This window comes from Schistocerca serialis, chromosome 7 (genome assembly GCF_023864345.2).
Source record: "Schistocerca serialis cubense isolate TAMUIC-IGC-003099 chromosome 7, iqSchSeri2.2, whole genome shotgun sequence".
NCBI lineage: Eukaryota > Metazoa > Arthropoda > Insecta > Orthoptera > Acrididae > Schistocerca > Schistocerca serialis.
In genome coordinates, this window is record NC_064644.1 from 170,954,828 (window position 1) to 170,975,832 (window position 21,005).

General features: G+C 45.1%; 1 protein-coding gene across 1 annotated transcript in view; it reads left to right on the forward strand.

Moving 5' to 3' along the window:
• The window catches only part of LOC126412857 (uncharacterized), a 542,164-nt gene that overhangs the window by 411,165 nt on the left and 109,994 nt on the right, over positions 1–21,005 (forward strand). The window contains exon 3 of the mRNA XM_050082718.1: positions 17,866–18,018. Coding sequence (XP_049938675.1) covers positions 17,866–18,018 — 153 coding nt within the window. The remainder of the gene's footprint in view (positions 1–17,865; positions 18,019–21,005) is intronic.

Here is a 21,005-nt window from a genome sequence, read left to right on the forward strand (position 1 = left end):
CTGTGTAATTCACACTTAAGTGTTGGGCAGGTGGTTCGCAGAAGCACTTTCTGATTGTTTTCTAAGTGCGGAGTATTGTCACTGACCATCGATGCGTTTCGAAAAGAGTACATTACCGTCCATAGCTGACCATGTGCCTTTTTTGCCATTTGATACTGGGCAGTTTCAGCAGATTAATTCCGTGTGAAACAGCAACACTCTAATTGACTAATCACAGTGGATTACATGTTGCAGTTTCACAAGCACGTCGATGCTGAAAAACCGCTGCCACGTCTGTGAGCCGTGAAGTTAGAGTTGGCATTGTTAATTACATGCTTGAAGCCTCAATTCCACGGCTTTTCGGTAATTTTTTTCCTCGTGTTTGTTCAGAGCATGTTCGTCCCGGATATCTCTCTAGAGCTCGAGAGCAGAACTATGGAGTTACCGGAAAAGAGAAAAAAGGAGAATCAGTTGTGCTGCGAGTCATTCAAGTATCAAATCGAAACGTTTTCAAACACGCCCCGCCTCAGAATACTCTCACCTTCTCTTGTTTACGAAGTATGTCAGTAACTTCTATGATGCGAATCCCGTTTCAGCTGAGTATACCATCACTCTCAATGAACAAAGGTTAATTTAACATATAAGGGGCGACCAAAAACTTTTCGTTTGAGGGCAATGCTGCGGCGTATACGCAACATAGTGCCACTCCAATGCGGGTATATAAGCACCATCATGGAGGCAATCGATTAGAGTGGCATTTGTGTCTTTCCAACGTGCGTGCGGTATATAAGGAAACGTGAAATATGACGATGTTATTACCAAATGCGTCCAAACATGAGCCGTTATTCTCTATTAGTGTCGTGATGTCTGCCAGCTTTCCCCAGTATCCATTCATATCAGTGGCTTCCTGCAAGTGGGGTCATAATCGATATCATTCTATAGTCTGATACTGCGTTGAATATCAATATGAGATCCTGACGGCATATTAATATTTGTCACGCCCACTAACTGGGCCAAGCTCTTCTCATTCGTGCCACCTGGAATACGAGAACTGTGTGATGCAGCTCAGGCGTGGAAGCGAAAAACACATCCAAAACGTCACATAACCTCCTTTTGCCTGAACTACAACCTCCGCACGCTGCGGCTTAAACAACTACATCTACATCTACAGGGATACTCTACTAATCGCATTCAAGTGCCTGGCAGAGGGTTCATCGAACTACCTTCACAATTCTCTATTATTCCAATCTCGTATAGCGCGCGGAAAGAATGAATACCTATATCTTTCTGTACGAGATCTGATTTGCCTTATTTTATTGTGGTGATCGTTCCTCCCTATGTAAGTCGGTGTCAAAAAAATATTTTCGCATTCGGAGGAGAAAGTTGGTGATTGGAATTTCGTGAATAGATTCCGTCGCAACGAAAAACGACTTTCTTTTAATGGTTTCCAGCCCAAATCCTGTATCATTTCTGTGACACTGTCTCCCATATTTCGCGATAGTACAAAACGTGCCGCTTTTCTTCGAACTTTTTCGATGTACTCCGTCAGTCCAATCTGGAAGGATCCCACACCGCGCAGCAGTATTCTAAAAGAGGACAGACAAGCGTAGTGTAGGCAGTCTTCTTAGTAGGTCTATTACATTTTTTTAAATGTCCTGACAATAAAACGCAGTCTTTGGTTAGCCTTCCCCACAACATTTTCTACGTGTTCCTTCCAATTTAAGTTGTTCGTAATTGTGATACCTAAGTATTTAGTTCAATTTGCGGTTTTTAGATTAGACTGATTTATCATGTAACCGAAGTTTAACGAGTTTCTTTTAGCACTCGTGTGGATGACCTCACACTTTTCGTTATTTATGGTCAACTGCCACTTTTCACACCATTCAGATATCTTTTCTAAATCGTTTTGCAGTTTGCTTTGATCTTCTGATGACTTTATTAGTCGATAAACGACAGCGTCACCTGCAAACAACCTAAGACGGCTGCTCAGATTGTCTCCAAAATCGTTTATATAGATAAGGAACAGCAAAGGGCCTATAATACTACCTTGGAGAACGCCAGAAATCGCTTCTGTTTTACTCGATGACTTTCTGTCTGTTACTGCGAACTGTGACCTCTCGTGACAGGAAATCGCAAATCCAGTCATATACCTGAGACGATATTCCATAAGCACGCGATTTCACTACGAGCTGCTTGTCTGGTACAGTGTCAAAAGCCTTAAGCCTTCCGAAAATCCAGAAATACGGAATCGATCTGAAATCACTTGTCAATAGCACTCAAACGCTTAACTGAGACTTGTATCATTTGAAAGAGGCAAAACTGCGAGTCGTCGGAGCACACTATGCGATTCCAGGCAGACACTATCCAATTCCTCTGTCGTTGGGTCTACTTAAAACGTGCAGCGTCATGTTCAACTGTAAGCAGTGGCCTTTCGCAAGGTACTCGACTCCAAATGCCCTTCGCCTGCAGTTCGTTTAGCAGTGATCGCTAGGAAACTGGTTGAGACAAACCTACATTCACAGTCACCAGCGGTTCATGTCGGGTTTGAAACTGACTGACATTGACAAGGTGTGACACTCATCGCTGGTCACTGACGGTTAGGGTCTTTATACGATCATTGTTCTTACATCATATTACACGTGTAAGTAGGCTGTTTAGGTTTTTGTGCTGGTAACGCCACGTAGCGCTCTGTATGAAAATCCATGACTGTGCTGTGTGCAATCTGTGGCTGGTTGGCATTGTTGAAATATTCACTATTGTAGTGTTGGGCAGTTGGATGTGAACAGCGCGTAGCGTTATGCAGTTGGAGGTGAACCGCCAGCAGTGGTGGATGTGGGGAGAGAGATGGCACAGTTTTGAGAGCGGACGATCTGGACGTGTGTCCGTCAGAAAAAGTAAATTTGTTAAATTGGATGTCATGAACTTATATATATATATATATATATATATATATATATATATATATATATATATATATATATAATGACTTTTGAACACTATTAAGGTAAATACATTGTTTGTTCTCCATCAGATCTTTCATTTGCTAACCATGCCTATCAGTAGTTAGTGCCTTCAGTAGCTAGAATCTTTTATTTAGCTGGCAGTACTGGTGCTCGCTGTATTACAGTAGTTTGAGTAACGAAGATTTTTGTGAGGTAAGTGATTCATGAAAGGTATAGGTTATTGTTAGTCAGGGTCATTGTTTTGTAGGGGTTATTGAAAGATTGCGTTGCGCCAGAAAAAATTGTGTGTTAGTTTACTGTTGATCAGAATAAGTAAAAACAGTAATGTCTGAGTACGTTCAGTTTTGCTCAGCTGTCTGAAAATCAAATAACGTAAATATCAGTACAGTAATTCATAAACTTTTCTAAGGGGACGTTTCACACGGTACAGTCACATTAATGTAACCCCCTGCCAAACGCCTAAATAACCACCTTTTTCAATACGGACGTGAAGCAAGAGAGTCAGTGAGGTTCTGGAAAGTACCGACAGGGATGTGAAGCCATACAGGCTCCAGTGCCGTGGCCAGCTGCTCTAGGTTTCTCGGTTGAGAATCCATGGCGCGTACAGCTCGATCGAGGTGGTCCCAAAGACTCTCGAGTTTGATGGCCAGGGAAGTACGTGCTCTTGGAACCACGCATGTACGCTGAGAGCTGCGTGACATCTTGCATTGTCCTGCTGGTAGGTGCCATCGTGCCGAGGAAAAATAAACTGCATTTACTTGTGGACATGGTCTCCAGGGATAGATGCGTACTGGCGTTGATCCATTGTGCCTTCCATAATGACGGGGTTACCCAGGGAATGCTTCGAAAATACTCTCCACACCACAGTATTCCCTAACGATGATTGTTACAGAGAATTTGCTCTCAGATCTTTCACGCAGTGCAAGTCAGCGGCCATCTGTACGATGGAACATAAAACGTGATTCATCCGAAAAGGCCATCTATCTCCACTTATTATTATTACACCACTGGCCATTAAAACTGCTACACCAAGAAGAAAAGCAGATGATAAACGGGTACTCATTGGACAGATATATTATAGTAGAACTGACATGTGATTACATTTCCACGAAATTTCGGTGCATAGATCCTGAGAAATCAGTACCCAGAACAGCCACCCCTGGCCGTAATAATGGCCTTGATACGCCTGGGCATTGAGTCAAACAGAGCTAGGATGGCGTGTTCAGGTACAGCTGCCCATGCAGTTTCAACACGATTATACAGTTCATCAAGAGTAGTGACTGGCGTATTGTGACGATCCAGTTGCTCGGCCACCATTGACCACACGTTTTCAATTGGTGAGAGATCTGGAGAATGTGCGGGCCAGGGCAGCAGTCTAACATCTTCTGTATCCAAAAAGGCCCGTAAAGGTCCTGCAAAATGCGGTCGTGCAATATCCTCCTGAAATTTAGGATTTCGCCGGGATCGAATGAAGGGTAGAGCCACGGGTCCTAACACATGTGAAATGTAACGTCCACTGTTCAAAGTGCCGTCAGTGCGAACAAGAGGTGACCGAGACGTGTAACCAATGGCACCCCATACCATCACGCCGGGTGATACGCCAGTATGGCGATGACGAATACACGCTTCCAATGTGCGTTCACCGTGATGTCGCCAAACACGGATGTGACCATCATGATGCTGTAAATAGAACCTGGATTCATCCGAAAAAATGACGTTTTGAAATTCGTGCACCCAGGTTCGTCGTTGAGTACACCATCGCAGGCGCTCCTGTCTGTGGTGCAGCGTCAAGGGTAACCGCAGCCATGGTCTTCGAGCTGATAGTCCACGTTGCTGCAAACATCGTCGAACTGTTCGTGCAGATGGTTGTTGTCTTGCAAACGTCCCCATCAGTTGACTCAGGGATCGAGACGTGGCTGCACGATCCGTTACAGCCATGTGGATAATATGGCTGTCATCTCAACTGCTAGTGATACGAGGCCGTTGGGATCCAGCACGGCGTTCCGTATTACCCTCCTGAACCCACCGATTCCATATTCTGCTAACAGTCATTGGATCTCGACCAAAGCGAGCAACAAGGTCGCGATACAATAGCCGCAATCGCGATAGTCTACAATCTGACATCTATCAAAGTCGGAAGCGTGATGGTACGCATTTCTTCTCCTTACACGAGGCGTCACAACAACGTTTCACCATGCAACGCCGGTCAACTGCTGTTTGTGTATGAGAAATCGGTTGGGAACTTTCCTCATGTCAGCACGTGGTAGGTGTCGCCACCGTCGCCAACCTTGTATGAATGCTCTGAAAAGCTATTCATTTGCATATCACAGCATCTTCTTCCTGTCGGTTAAATTTCGCGTCTGTAGTACGTCATCTTCGTGGTGTAGCAATTTTAATGGCCAGTAGTGTATTATCATTGTTTTTTAACGTGTCCTTGCAGCCGTCTCAATAGCGGAATGCCATTTATGATGATATGAAGCAAGAACAACACAAAACCCAATCCCAGAGAAGAGAAAATCTCCGAGCCGTTTGGAAATCGAACCGGCGACCCTTCGGTTAGCAATCCACCGCGCTGACCCACTTAGTGGGCGTACAGTTGCGGTACTGGCTTCGCCGATGAACAGCAGTCAGCATGAGAACATGAACCAGGCGCCTGCTGTGGGGGCCCATACGCAGCAAGGTCGCTGAACCACCGTTGGTAGCCCTCTGGTTCATCTGGGGGGGGGGGGGGGGGGGTTAGCTGCTTAGCAGTTACACGTCTATTAACCCGTACGCATCTCACCGTGCAGAAGTCAGCGTAACAACATTAGAGGAAACTGTTATACACGGAGCGGAGAAGTTTCCCATCCTGTCTACTGAGTCAATGTCAGTGAGAACACTCGAACATTACAACGAAGATCTGGCTGGAAACGAACACAGTACGTTCGCCACTGTTCTCTCTGAACCCACTATTCTCTTCAGCTGGCAGCTGGATTCAGTCCCCCATCTAGTGCTCTGTTCCGCAAACTTTCCAACAAGAAGCGTTCGGCTCTGAGACGGGGTGGCCACGCTTTCTAGCAATGCTCGCACGGCGTTAACGCGTCGGAATGGAAGCGTGCGCCCCCTTAGGATTCAAGTAACAATGCGCCGCGTGCTGCAAGTGCTCCACAGACGAAAGAAATCGAGAAACTGGAGGATGATTAGCGTCGCTTCCACTGTTTAAGCTGCCAGAAAAACAAAGAGAGTCGAGTAAGGTCGTGGTCGTTATACTGCTCTGAGTGAATTTCAAAATCTTCTTCCCCTCATAGTGAGACTGACCAATAGCACCCAGTACTTTATACCGGACGGCGAATGACAGAGAGAAAGAGAAGTAATACCGCGTGTGCCCTTAGCAAGTGCAACAGGCTCAATAGTGTTTTCAATACAGTACACTCAAACGATGTATCAGACAGGATCAGCATCGCTATAAGATTGTTAGTTGACTATGCTGCTATCAATAGGAAAGTTTACTCGTCAGACGATCGTAAGAAAATGTACACTGCGCAGCTGAATCAAACCATCACTTTTTCCAGACCCCTTAATTGTCTTCTGTTGCGTACGCAGAAGTTCCAAATTTGACTCAAAGTTGCCTTCAACCTTTCTCTGTAATAGTGCAAAAGCGTGGCGCTCTGCGACGCCATCCTTGGGCTCGACAATGCTTAATGCAGAAAGATGTCGACACGTCTGGAAAAAAGGCCAGTCCTCAGGACGACAATCTGCAGTGCGATGAGCAAAAGGACTACGTTTTTGACAGCCTGTGACACTGCTGACGACCTCGTACGTTTGAATTCATTCCTGAGGACATTGTCACTCTCATTTCCATTGACTGCGATAGCACCCGTTTGGAGTGCAAAAAAATGGCTCTGAGCACTATGGGACGTAACATCTGAGGTCATCAGTCCCCTAGAACTTAGAACTACTTAAACCTAACATCACACACATCCATGCCCGAGGCAGGATTCGAACCTGCGACCGACGCGCCTAGAACCGCTTGGCCACACTGGCCGGCTTTGGAGTGTAAAGCGACCACAATTTTTGCTGTCGTGTACAGGAACCATTCAATACTTTTCGATGAAAACTGAACGTGATCTGAAGCAGCAGCAAGGGGTGGTGGTTATGCTTTTTCAGTAGTCCTGCTTCGTGTCGTCCTGTGACACGAACATAGGGGTGCGATATTGATGCATGCGTGAATACAATGGTTAATGGTCCCGCTAAGACCACTCAGTTTGGCAAAACCCCCGATGGCTCCCGCACAAATTTATTGAGAATTTTAGAAATGAACAGGTACAGGGACAATATGTAAAGAAATCTTATGCGCCTGCAGGTGGGCAACGTCTTGACTCCTCTACGGTTCCAGGAGCCTGCCTGCAGATGCATAAGACTACTTTACAGATTGTCGCTGTACGTTTCTGTTTTAAAATTCTCAATAAATGTGAGCAGATGCCACCAGGGGGTTTTGCCGATCTTCAGAATCTAAGATCGAACTTTTCCTTTTTATTCACGCCCGTCTCAATGTCGCACCCTTGGTTCTGAACGGTCCCTAATGGTTCCAACCTTCACACGAGAACAAAAATTGCGGTGACCCTCCGCTCCTGAGGGGTCAGATCACTTCCAGTGGAGATGCAATCCCACCTTAGAGAAGGTTTGAAACGTCAAAGGTGTTAGCAGTGTCAAAACCCCACTGCGAACTGTCGTTTTCGACTGCAAGATGTATGGGAATCAATGCCCCGTGGAAAGGAGTTGTTTCATCCACGCTCTCTACGCTATCCCTTGAAGCCTTTTCGCGTCTGTTCTGAGAACCAGTGGGTCTCAAATGTTTTCCTCGGCCGTTCATAAGAAAAACGCGTCATTTCAACGCACGGCGTGGCGTTCTGATATCCATCGCATAGACGTCTAAAGAAGGGGTTAAATGTGAATAAGAGGGGTTTGACGGTATTGGTATCGTGTGACACTTGCACGGTAGAGTTGGGCAGAGTTTTGACTGAATTTGGCGCCACTGTGACGTCATTAATCTCATGAACTTCTGAGCTCTGGCCTTTTTTTCGCATCTGTCTGAAGGGTCGCCGTGCCCGAGGGTGACGTCTCAAAACCCCACGCTTGTCGTGCTGTGCGATGTAGAGATACATGGAAAATTTTCCACTTGGTTTAATGAATGGCATATCTCGTAAGACGAGGATGAACGTAAGATAACACTAGTAACAAACGAAAACAACCCTATAGTGTCTGATTACAAAATTATATTTGAACATCTTGTGCTCGTCGCATCGTGTTACTACACACACCAAAAACAGTTTGCATCACCCCGGTTCTCAGAACACCTGAAGATAGACGTTGACTGTGGATATTGTATCACAGACACAGTCACTTTGACTGTTCAGAGATATCACTAAACCCGCCCACAGATCTAAACAACCATATATGAGCAGCTCCTATTAGACGGAGGGGGTCTGACAGCCGATCAGTTCTAATCATTCCACCAGGAAGGAGGTACACGGTTCGTCTTGTCTGTAGTTCAACAATGCCTAAACAGTTAATATCGCGGTTCGATCGCGTCCACATTGCTTGTACCAGCAAGGGCTCTCAACAAGGGAAGTGTCCAGGCGTCTCGGAGTGAACCGAAGCGATGTTGTTCGTAAATGGAGGAGTTACAGAGAGATAGGAGCTGTCGATGACATGCCTCGCTCAGGCCGCCCAAGGCCTACTACTGCAGTGGATGACCGCTACCTATGGATTATGGTTCGGAGGAACCCTGACGGCAACGCCACCATGTTGAATAATGGTTTTCGTGCAGCCACAGGACGTCGTGTTACGACTCAAACTGTGCACAATAGGCTGCATGATGCGCAATTTCATTCCCGATGTCCATTGCGAGGTCCATCTTTGCAACCATGACAACATGCATTGGGATGGGCCCAATAACATGCCGAATGGACCGCTCAGGTTTGGAATTGAGTTCTCTTCACCGATGAGTGTCGCATATGCCCTCAACCAGACAATCGCCGGAGACGTGTTTGGAGACAACCCGGTCAGGCTGAACGCCTTAGACACACTGTCCAGCGAGTGCAGCAAGGTGGAGGTTCTCCGCTGTTTTGGGGTGGCATTGTGCGGGGCCGACGTACGCCGCTGGTGGTCATGGAAGGCGCCGTAACGGCTGTACGATACGTGAATGCCATCCTCCGACCGATTATGCAACCATATCGGCAGCATATTGGCGAGGCATTTGTCTTCCTGGACGACAATTCGCACCCCCATTGTGCACATCTTTTGAATGACATCCTTCAGGATAACGATATCGCTCGACTAGTGGCCAGCATGTTCTCCAGACATTAACCCTATCGAACATGCGTGGGATAGATTGAAAAGGGCTGTTTATAGACGGCATGACGCACCAGCCACTCTCAGGGATCTACGCCGAATCGCCGTTGAGGAGTGGGACGATCTGGACCAACAGTGCCTTAAAGAACTTGTGGGTAGTATACCACGACGAATACAGGCATGCATCAGCGCAAAAGGACGTGCTTCTGGGTGTTAGAGGTACCGGTGTGTAGATCAATCTGGACCACCACCTCCGAAGGTCTCGCTGTATGGTGGTACAACATGCAATGTGTGGTTTTAACGAGCAATAAAAAGAGCGGAAATGTTATTTGTGTTGAGCCCGAGAACTCTTCGCCAGATATTTATGTTGACTCTATTCCAATTTTCTGTACAGGTTCCGGAACTCTCGGAACCGAGGTGACGCAAAACTTTTTTTGATGTTTGTATTTAGGGATAACACAAAGCGATGTGAAATAGGACGAACAAAAAATCAGTATTATGGAAGACGAATAATAGAAACAGGAATGGTTCTGGTGAATCCAATGCATTTGTAAAGAAGATCGTATACAACACTCCTCTGTGACTAATTTTAGAATAATGTTCCAGTGTTTGGAATCCCTATCAAGTAGGCATAACAACAGACGTCGAAATAATACAGACGATTCGCTACAGGTCTATACAGCCCATACTAAAGTCTAGGTAACAGCGAAGAAACCTTGGGAAAAGGAGGAATTTCTTCAAGTCATCGACGAAAGAAGGAAGCACAAAAATATTCAGGGAAAGACAGAAATACAGCACAGTGAGCCACTTAGAAATGACATTAAAAGTGTAGTGAAATCAAGGCGAAATCGCTACAGGAAAAAGAAATAATCGTCGGAAGAACTGATTCAGCATATAGGAAAGTGAAAACAAATGGAAATTTCATCGTGAAGCCAGAGGAGAGAACGGATTGATGGGAAGAGTACGTTAGAGGCCTCTATAAGAAGTAGGACTTGTCTGATCAAACGACAGAAGAAGAAGTTGTAATCGATGTGAAATGCATAAGGGATCCAGTATTAGAGCCAGAGTCAACAGGCTTTTGGAAAACTTGCAATCATGTAACGCAGAAATTATAGACAACAGTCCTCCGAAATTTCTAAGTGGCAACCAAACGACTATTCAAGTTGGTGTATATAGTCCATGAGATTGGTGACTTACCCTCAGACTTATTGAAAAAATATCATCCACACAATCCCGAAGACTGCAAATACAGAAAAGTGCGAGAATTATCGGACAGTCAGCTTAACGGCTCATGTATCCGAGCTGCTGACAAGAATAATATACAGAAGAACGGAATATAAAGCTGAGGAGAAAGAAAACTGAGGATCTGTTAGATGCCGATCAGTTTGGCTTTACGAAAGCGCCAGAAGAGTAACTGTGACTTTGCGCTTGTTGATGTGAGCAAGACTGAAGAAAAATCAGGAACATTCATAGGATTTACCGACGTAGAAAAAGCGTTCAAAAACGTAAAATGGTGCAAAATGTTCGGATTCTGATTAAAGTAGGTGTAACTACAGGGAAAGGTGGGTAACATACAATATGAACAGTAACCAAAGGACGGCAATAAGAATCGAAGACCAACAAAGTGTTCGCTTTAAAAAGGACATGAAAGAAGATTGCATTCTTCGCCTCTACCGTTCAATGCATACATTGAAAAAGCGATGACGGAAATAGAAGGAAGGGAGGCTCAGGAGTATGATTAAAATTTAGGCCGACTGGATTTCAATGATAAGATTCGCTGATGACGTTGCTATCCTTAGTGAAAGTGAGAAGTAGTAAGGACATGTTGTGCGCCTTCGAACAGGCGCCGTCGTCTATAACTTCGTCGCTCTGTAGCATTGTTGGATGACGTTTCTGGACATGGTCTCCTGTCCTCGATTTCTTCCTCAACACAGCGTCTACAACCTGTCGAAGTATCTTTCTGGGATACCCTTCAGATATTAAAAATTTCTCTTTCTCAGAAACGTTTTACTTGCCATTGTCAGTCTGTCAGTAAAGAGCCCCAATGTTCGTCCTTGACCATTGTTCCTGATCTCAAGGTATCCAGTTTAGGTTCCTGTGCCTTACGTGTCACCCTACGCACCCAGGACAAACCACGTTTGTTCTGCGTTGCGAAGACTATGAGAAGCGCGCCTGAGCTGGAAAGTCGGAGACCGGCCGTTTATGCTGGCCGGCAGCGGCGTGGGCGACGACAAGTGGTACTTGACACGCGCCACCTTCGCCCTAGCTGGCGACCGTGCCAGGCGCGCTGATTGCTGCTGCCGGCGCCAGTAATTCTGCTGTCACTCACCTAACGCTGCCGTTCTGCGCCTCCCAGTACTAGCAGTAGAGAGCAAATACATTAGCGGTTCAAAAACTGGTTTGTGCCATGTGCACATCTGCAAACCCACGTGGGCTAAGATTCAGTGGAAGCAGGGAATCAAGGGACGATCCTTATGAAACTAAAGAAACTTCACTATCCAACAATGAATCTTTCACGCTGTAATAGAGTGTAAAACACTCCCTATTAAACCCACCGTTATTGAATTGTGGATTGCAGCCTAACAGTTTAAAATACTTTGACTGTGTGCAACTGATAAAGGCTGATTGGTTAATATCTGAATATGAGTTGTTTCTTATCAAAATCAAAAAAGCTAATTAGGATGTCAGGTAGCAGTAATGGGTACATACTTTGTTGTTAATGTTCTGTATCTTTTGTCTAAACAGCACAAATGAGGCAGTTATGCTCTTCGCCTGACAAAGTAATAACAGTAGACTCATCACAGGTCGCCTATTAATGTCGTCATACGTCAGCATTCTTCCTGTGGCACTGAATACACAGTCCTCACTATAAGCCAATTTTTGAGTGTCCGGCGCGGTTGTCGCGTAATCACGGTGCACAAATCAACTCTTAAACACATCAGATAAATCACTCAGTTAACGCCATTTACATATTTGATGGAGGTCAGGCCCACGGCTTTGAGTGACACACACAGCCGTTAAACAATTGTCAACGCGGTCGGCCATCCTGCCAAAATCCGGCCTGCTCGCTTAGCAGCCAACAACTGACTCGGAGTCTCAACACTCTCCACTCTCTGGCGCATTGGGTGCTCGACTATCGATAGTACCTACTGCGACCTGCGTGAGGCAAAGATACACTACTGGCCATTAAAATGGCTACACCAAGAAGAAATGCAGATGATAAACGGATATTCATTGGACAAATACATTACACTAGAACTGACATGTGATTACATTTTCACGCAATTTGGGTGCATAGATCCTGAGAAATCAGTACCCAGAACAACCACCTCCGGCCATAATAACGGCCTTGATACGCCTGGGCATTGGGTCAAACAGAGCTTGGATGGCGTGTACAGGTACAGCTGCCCATGCAGTTTCAACACGATACCACAGTTCATCAAGAGTAGTGACTGGCGTATTGTGGCGAGCCAGTTGCTCGGCCACCATTGACCAGACCTTGTCAATTGGTGAGAGATCTGGAGAATGTGCTGGCCAGGGCAACAGTCGAACATTTTCTGTATCCAGAAAGGCCCGTATAGGACCTGCAACATGCGGTCGTGCATTATCCTGCTGAAGTGTAGGGTTTCGCAGGGATCGAATGAAGCGTAGAGCCACAGGTCGTAACACATCTGAAATGTAACGTTCACTGTTCAAAGTGCCGTCAATGCGACCAAGAGGTGACCGAGACGTGTAACCAATGGCATCCCATACCATCACGCCGGGTGATACGCCAGTGTGGCGATGACGAATACACGCTTCCAAAGTGAGTTCACCGCGATGTCGCCAAACACGGATGTGACCATCATGTGCTGTAAATAGAACCTGGATTCACCCGAAAAAAATGACGTTTTGCCATTCGTGCACCCAGGTTCGTCGTTGAGGACACCATCGCAGGCGTTCCTGTCTGTGATGCAGCGTCAAGGGTAACCGCAGCCATGGTCTCCGAGCTGATAGTCCATGCTGCTGCAATCGTCGTCGAACTGTTCGTGTAGATCGTTGTTGTCTTGCAAACGTCCCCATCTGTTGACTCAGGAATAGAGACATGGCTGCACGATCCGTTACAGTCATGCGGATAAGATGCCTGTCATCTCGACTGCTAGTGATACGAGGCCGTTGGGATCCAGCACGACGTTGCGTATTACCCTCCTGAACCCACTGATTCCATATTCTGCTAACAGTCATTGGATCTCGACCAACGCGAGCAGCAATGTCGCGATACGATAAACCGCAATCGCGATAGGCTACAATCCGACTTTTATCAAAGTCGGAAACGTGATGGTACGCATTTCTCCTCCTTACACGAGGCATCACAACAACGTTTCGCCAGGCAACGCCGGTCAACTGCTGTTTGTGTACGAGAAATCGGTTGGAAACTTTCCTCATGTCAGCACGTTGTAGGTGTCGCCACCGGCGCCAACCTTGTGCGAATGCTCTGAAAAGCTAATCATTTGCATATCACAGCATCTTCTTCCTGTCGGTTAAATTTCGCGTCTGTAGTACGTCATCTTCGTGGTGTAGCAATTTTAATGGCCAGTAGTGTATATCGTTCTCAGTACGTAAGGGGCGGTTGACCCCGTACAACTGGGCGGTGTTTTCTGGTAAACTGAAACCATGTGAAGGACTGGGACTCGAACCAGCAACCTCACGACCTGTCTTTCGGTTCTCCAAATCTCAGAAGATGGACTTACACTCTTGAAAGAAAAAAAACTGCGGAGAAATGGCTTAACTACCGGGGTAGGCAGAAATATGGAAACAGCAAAAACACAACACATTCCCATGACAAAAACAGCATTGCAAAACCGTTGGCATTTAAAGCCGCTTCCAGTCTCCTCGGAAAGGATAAATACAGGTCCTGTATGGTTTTGAAGGGACTCTCATATCATTCTTCCTGTAAATAGTTGTCATTTCAGGTAACATTGATGGAGGTGGGTAGCGACTTTGTACCCTTCTCTCCAAAGAAATCGAATAAGGCTTAATAATACTGAAACTCGTGAGTTCATTCTCGTGCTCACAAAACCAGTCCTGGTTGATTTGAGTTGTGTGAACAAGGGTTCTGTCGTCTTGGAACACCTACAAGAATAAGGGGACAAACATTCTGCCATGGAATGAAACTGATCAGACTCATAATACTTGGCAGCAATGCAACCTTGCAGAGCAACCATGGGGTACAAGGGATACCACGATACGGCTGTCCAAATCGTCACCGAATCGTCGCCATGTTTCTCTTGAGACGTAAACTCGTCCTGAGGTTGGAAACAGTGTGAAACTAGACTCACCCGACCAAACGACATTCCTCCATTGTTTCGTTTTCCTGTTACAAGTATTTGCATCACTGATAAGTACTTTTGGAATTTAAAGTCGACCCGCAGTTCCCTGCTTATGGAGGCATCCCTACCCACGTTGTTCTGGTGCTGACAATGTTCGCGAGTGCGGCATTCAGTGCTGAAGTGAGTTTTGCAGTTGTCGCCCCCTTATTTTCCGTCACAGTCCTTCTCAATGACCGTCCATCACCAGTGCACTACGCACGCTTTCGTCAGCATTGTGACTTTGCGGTTAATGTTTCTCCGCTTTCCCCAAATGCTTCGATACGGTGCCTCATGAAACACCAAACTCTTCGGGTACGTTAGTTACGGAACCACCCACAGTACGAGCATCAACAATTTGTCCACGTTAGAATTCACTTATGTCCGACTTAATCCGCTGCACAGAACACTTTTATGACCACAACTCACACTTACAATGTATTGAGGGCACTGCACAGGTACCGTTCGTGGTCAAATATATCAGTGCAACCTGCAGTCTCGGCTAGCACCTGCATTTATATTCAAGAATTCATTTCTCTCTGTGTTTCAATATTTTTCTCCAACTCCCATACAATCTAGGGACTTGTTTTCAGGATGAATCTTTCACTCCGTAGCGAAGGCAGGGCAATGTGCCCTTTCGTGAATCTTCCCGGAAAATTAAAGCCCAGCGTACTTCCACTATGAAGTACATTTTCTGTTGCCATTTCATACGCGCCGAGACCTACGAGAAAGACAGGCCGCAGCGCGTACGCCACGAAGGTAGTCCTGCGCTCGTTCACTCGCTCAAATCAGCAGACCATCTACGTTTCTAGGCCTGTTAACTCGTAACTAGGCGTGTCCGTAGAAACTAAAACTGAAACTTCCACTGGAATCCGCTATTATGGAATCTTACTGTTTTTAGTCCTATAATGGTGGGAAGTCCATGGGCCTACTTGAAATATGTTACGGCTGGCTGTACAGGCGTACAATAAAATTAAATCATGCTAAAATGATTATCAGTTGCATAAGGTACCACTTCCAGCATGTAACGAGTACTGCTAATCAGAAGAGACTAAATCCTATAAACAAGTCGTTATACCATTTACATGGGGTATTGATCTTAAATTAAATTTTGCTGTAGTATTGTTAATCAGTAAAATTTAATAATACCAGACTCCAGCGGAAGATGCAATTCTTGTTAATACTTACACGCTCAGCTGGGAGTTAACATGTACAGAAACGTATTTTGTACGCTGAGCTGAGTGAGCGAGCGAGTTCAGGACCACCTTCGTGACGTACGCGCCGCAGCCTTTCTTTCTCGTGGGCCTCGCATACGCGCACTGTGACGCAACTGTTAACCGTACCGCAGAAGAACTGTGTTTGCAAGGAACTCAGGACATGTACTCTCTTCTGACAATGCGCCACTCCTGTTGCGTAATTATCTTAGTATGGGACGACATGCGTAACTTACTTTTTGAAGTACCCCTCGTACAGAGATGTAGTTGCATAAAAATGAAAATAAAATAAATGAAAACACAATCAATAAGTTAATACTTAATAAACAGCGCAAAAGCTAAATCGGCATGATGTGCAGAATGTTAAGATAGTCACGTTTCTGTATTTCGGAAATTATCGCAGAAGGTATGTAACATCTTCAAACCGTTTAAAGTTGAAGCAGGCAAAAGTTCCTTTCATTATTGATAAATGCCAAAGTTGTTTGTGAGTAACGGAAACATGTTTTATGTAAGTTTGACGAAGTATTGAAGTGATGTTTGATATATTTTTCTTTTGTATTTTTTTTCTTTTTGTGTAATTTTGTCTTTTTGTTAGTGAAACTGTGTTGTCTAGCGCTGTATGACATATATGTATTGTTCTCTTTATTTTTACTACATACAATCTTACACTGTTTCAGGTTACAAAACAAAACTTCTCGAATAAAATCTGAATTAAAACATTGACAATTTCAATTTTGCTGTAAATACTGTTTACTTCTAAGGAAGAGACAGGTGGATAACTATGTGGAGCAAAAATTCTCTGTATGTTACCTGGTCCATTACATCTCCTCACCCATCTTCTAGATCAGGGGTCCCCAAACTTTTTAGTCCGCAGGCCACATTGACTCCTCCGCGAAGTCATAAGGGCCGACATCTACCTAGTTGGATTACAGCACCCTAGCACTCCATGATCACCCTAATGTAAGGCTAAAGGAAAGATGAAATCGCAAAAATCTAAGATTGTGGAAATAGTTAGCACTGAAACGAACTACGATTTTTATTTAATTACATAATTTTGATTTGTTGGAGGAACCTGACAGAAATTCTGGTGTATTTTGTTCTGGCGAATTTCACCGACAAAAAAATATGTCACTGCACATTCTTCACGGAAGTGTCCTGCAAAGTTAACGAAATCTCAAAATCATTGTTAGCAACACTATTACTGCAAGACGTAACAGAGGTAGAGTATGTCAACGCATTGTTATTTCAAGCGGCGCAACAATAACTTTAGTTATGTAGTCACGTAGCGAGTAGCAGAGCCAATGTCGCGGTATTTGGTCGCGATAGGCCTCGAAACTCAGTTGTTGGCAGTATAGGTACCACATCAAATATTTGGCGGGCCGGATACCGGAGATGTGCGGCCAGCTAACGCGGGCCGGTTTGCCGGCCCTCGCGGGCCGGTTTCTGCCCGCGGGCCGTAGTTTGGAGACCTCTGTTCTATGTTACTTCTGAAATTTTCCCGGCGTATTTCTTCTTCTAATAATTTCATGCTGCGCATGTCAACACCTGACGCATGCGCCGTAGGATGCCAGTACATTTCGCATGCGCGAGATTCGGCATAAGTACCGCGACTGCACCTGGGCTCTTCAGTAGTTGTGTACTCACCTGATGATAGCCGGACGTCTCTGGGCCGAAATATCGTGGCAGAATGTCGACGGGGTCCGGCTGCATACCCGGAAATTATTAGAAGAACCTCTGTTCTAGATGGCTCACCACTTTCGATTTTTTAGGGGAAACTAGTGAGACACTGATCGCATGCGCCAAGAGAGCGATCGTTATGAGGTAACGCCTGATAAGTATGCAACACACCTAACGTATGCGTAGCGCGGGTACGACCTTACATTGCCCAAAGCTGCTAGATAACTACTGTACTCTATGCTTACTTAACGATAGTCTATGGTAGTTTTACAACTCTGGAGGTGTCCTTTTACAACTCCGGAGGTGTCCCTAAGCTAGCAGCTAAGACATGGCGTCCGCCTCCGCGTGTTACAGGGCTGCTGAGCGCGGAGCTGCGAGTGGTGGGCGCTGACGACGCGGACGTGGTCGCCGGGGGCGGCGCTGCTGCTGGCCTCTGCGACGGCGGGCGCGCCGAGTGTGCGACGGTGGCGCCGCGGGTCGGCCCGCCGCCGCTCATCGCTGGGCCTGGTCAGTACACTCACTTCACTGCGGGGGTGGCGGTTATCGCTGGAACAGCAGGTTTTCCGTTATATCGTTTCTTTTTTTCAACGCTACCTTAACATAACTGTTAAAAGCGCTCATAATAAACGCTCATAATAAACGATTTTCGGTAATAAAAGATCTTCGGTTTTCATTCCTATTATTTTCTTTACCCGCCACGTTAGCCGAGAGCGCTAATGCGCTGCTTCGTGGACTCGGGTAGGCGCGCCGGTCCCGGATCGAATCCGCCCGGCGCATTAACGACGACGGTCGGTGCGCCGGCCAGCCTGGATGTGGTTTTTAGGCGGTTTTCCACATCCCCCTAGGTGAATACCGGGCTAGTCCCCATGTCCCGCCTCAGTTACACGGCTCGCCGACACCTGAACACTTCCGCGTTATTCCATGGATTACATTAGTCGTAGACAGTTGGGGTACACAAATTCCGTGCCGGGGGGTACGAGGTGGTGGCAGGAAGGGCATCCGGCCACCCCTTAATCTAACATTGCCAAATCCGATTAACCGGGCCAACCCTGCGTCCCTGCAGGAAAAGGCACAAGCGAAAGAAAGAAAGTAAGATTCCTATTATTTTCTTTAGTAAATGCTAAAATCTAACAAAGATTGAAAAATCTTTCCACCCTCTGTTTCAAGATACATACAGGGTGGTGCAAATAAAACCCGTGTAATTATAAAGGAAACACAGTGAAATTTCACAAATGAAGAGCTGAAATGGACTTTTCGTTCATTTACAATGAAAAATGCAGTGAAAAATGCAGGGTGTAACAAAAAGAATCATCCGATATGGCACGTCTATATTTCTGAAACTAATAAACATATACAATGAATTTATTTTTTTGACGAACTGGAAACTCAAACTTTTTCATAAGTGTTTAATATGCCACCCTTGAGAGGCACTGTATATGTCAAAGCAATATTCAGATTGTTCCCACACTGCAACGAGCAAGTCTTGAGTTACACCTTCCCTGGCTTCCGTGGCTGCTTTATGCGATGTATCAGTTCATTCATTGTTGTTCGTAATGGCGGCACGTAAGTCCCCACAAGAAATAATCACATATAGTCAGGTCCAGTGACTATTTTTTTCATCATGGAGTGGTTGCTGACACATTATGTTACTGTTGTCTTTTCCCCAGTAGCTCGTGTTCTGTGAATTCATGTGACAGGAAAGATGCAATCATGCTTCATCACTCATGATGTGATGGAAAGGATCCACCAAACCATCTTTGATGTTATTCAGAAGCCCCGTGCAGTAATTTCCACTTTTCTGACTATCATCCTCCTGTAACTGCTGCGTAACCGCCACACAATACTTCTTCAAATTAATACTTTTTTAAAATTTCGTATTTGTGGGGATCCACAGAAAATGGTTCAAATGGCTCTGAGCACTATGCGACTTAACTTCTGAGGTCATCAGTCCCCTAGAACTTAGAACTACTTAAACCTAACTAACCTAAGGACATCACACACGTCCATGCCCGAGGCAGGATTCGAACCTGCGACCGTAGCGGTCGCTTGGTTCCAGACTGTAGCGCCTAGAACCGCACGGCCACTCCGGGGATCCACAGCCTCCAGAAGTTTATTTAACGTGAACATGGTCCGTAGTAGGCTGTAATGCAATTTTTATTTACTCGTGCGATTAGCTAATTGCGACTACTTCCCACAAGTAATCGAAATTAGCTAATCGCACGATTAAATAAAAATCACTTTACAGCCTACTACGGATCATGTTTACGTTTATTAAGACTTTTTCAACATCACTGGCAGCACCCTTAACTTACATGTACCTTAAATGAAGCAACAAATTTAGTGTTACTAGTCAGTGTTTATTTATCTCCACAGTCTAGTGGAGAAACACAACTCAAATGTAAATCCACCAGATGACGGAGGTTTAAACCTTTGAAACGCGACGTGGAGATAAATAAATAGTGACTGGTAACAGTAAACTTGTTTCATTTAATGTCAATGACAGTCACGGTAAAGCCTAACCTAAAATGTTTGCGTTTAAAGTTACATGTATCTGTTGGGCCAATTTACGTGTAGACTTCTTTGGGCTCTGAATACTTCTTCGGCGAATGTCTGCAATAACTTCTGGTGCGCGAACTGAAGGAATTCTTTATCGTTTTACATTCTGCACAGATCTGTAGGTGCATCAGTTTTTATACAGACTCTGTATTGCTCTCTTTGCTGGTAATCTCTAAGTGGATGCTTGACACCGAAAATTTCGCGAGTTTCCTTAATCGAACCTATTTTCACATATGCTTCCACAATTTCAGTTCTTCTTTCTATCGAGAGAGTCATTTTGCAAAGAGAAACGTCTAACTTCACTGAAATAAACTGACATCCTGACAGAAGAATGCTAAAATCGATTACTGCAGAAAACTGTACGTTGCTGTAGCTGTTTAGTCTAAACATTGCATTCGCATTCGAAGAGGAGACGGATTACTTTTAACTGCGCCACCTGTAGAATCTTTTATTATTATTATTTTGAGCTTTTCCTCATTACAGAGGTTTATCTCCAACATAATAATTTACTTGGAAATTACAATACAAACAATAAACGTTCTTAAACTATATTTTCAAAATATTCCTCCAGGTGTTTCGATCTTGTGTGTCCTCTTCCTCTGCGCCCATTCTCCTCATTGTGTGCTGTACATTTTGGAGCCAGGGGGTAATAGGTCGTCCTCTTCTTCTTCTCCCCTCTGGTTCCCACTACAGTGTCAATTTTGGTATTCTGGTTTTCTCCATTCGTCGTACATGCCCGTACCACTGTGATTTCTTCCTATCCATTACGTCATATATTCTTTCTTTTATTTCCATTATCCTTATTACTTCGGTGTTCCTTATCTTTTCTTTCCTGGAGATTATTGCCGATCTTCTCCAAAAGTCCATCTCTAGAACTTGTAATTTTTTAATGTGCTTCATGTTAATTGTCCAGGTCTCCGTTCCATACAGAATCACAC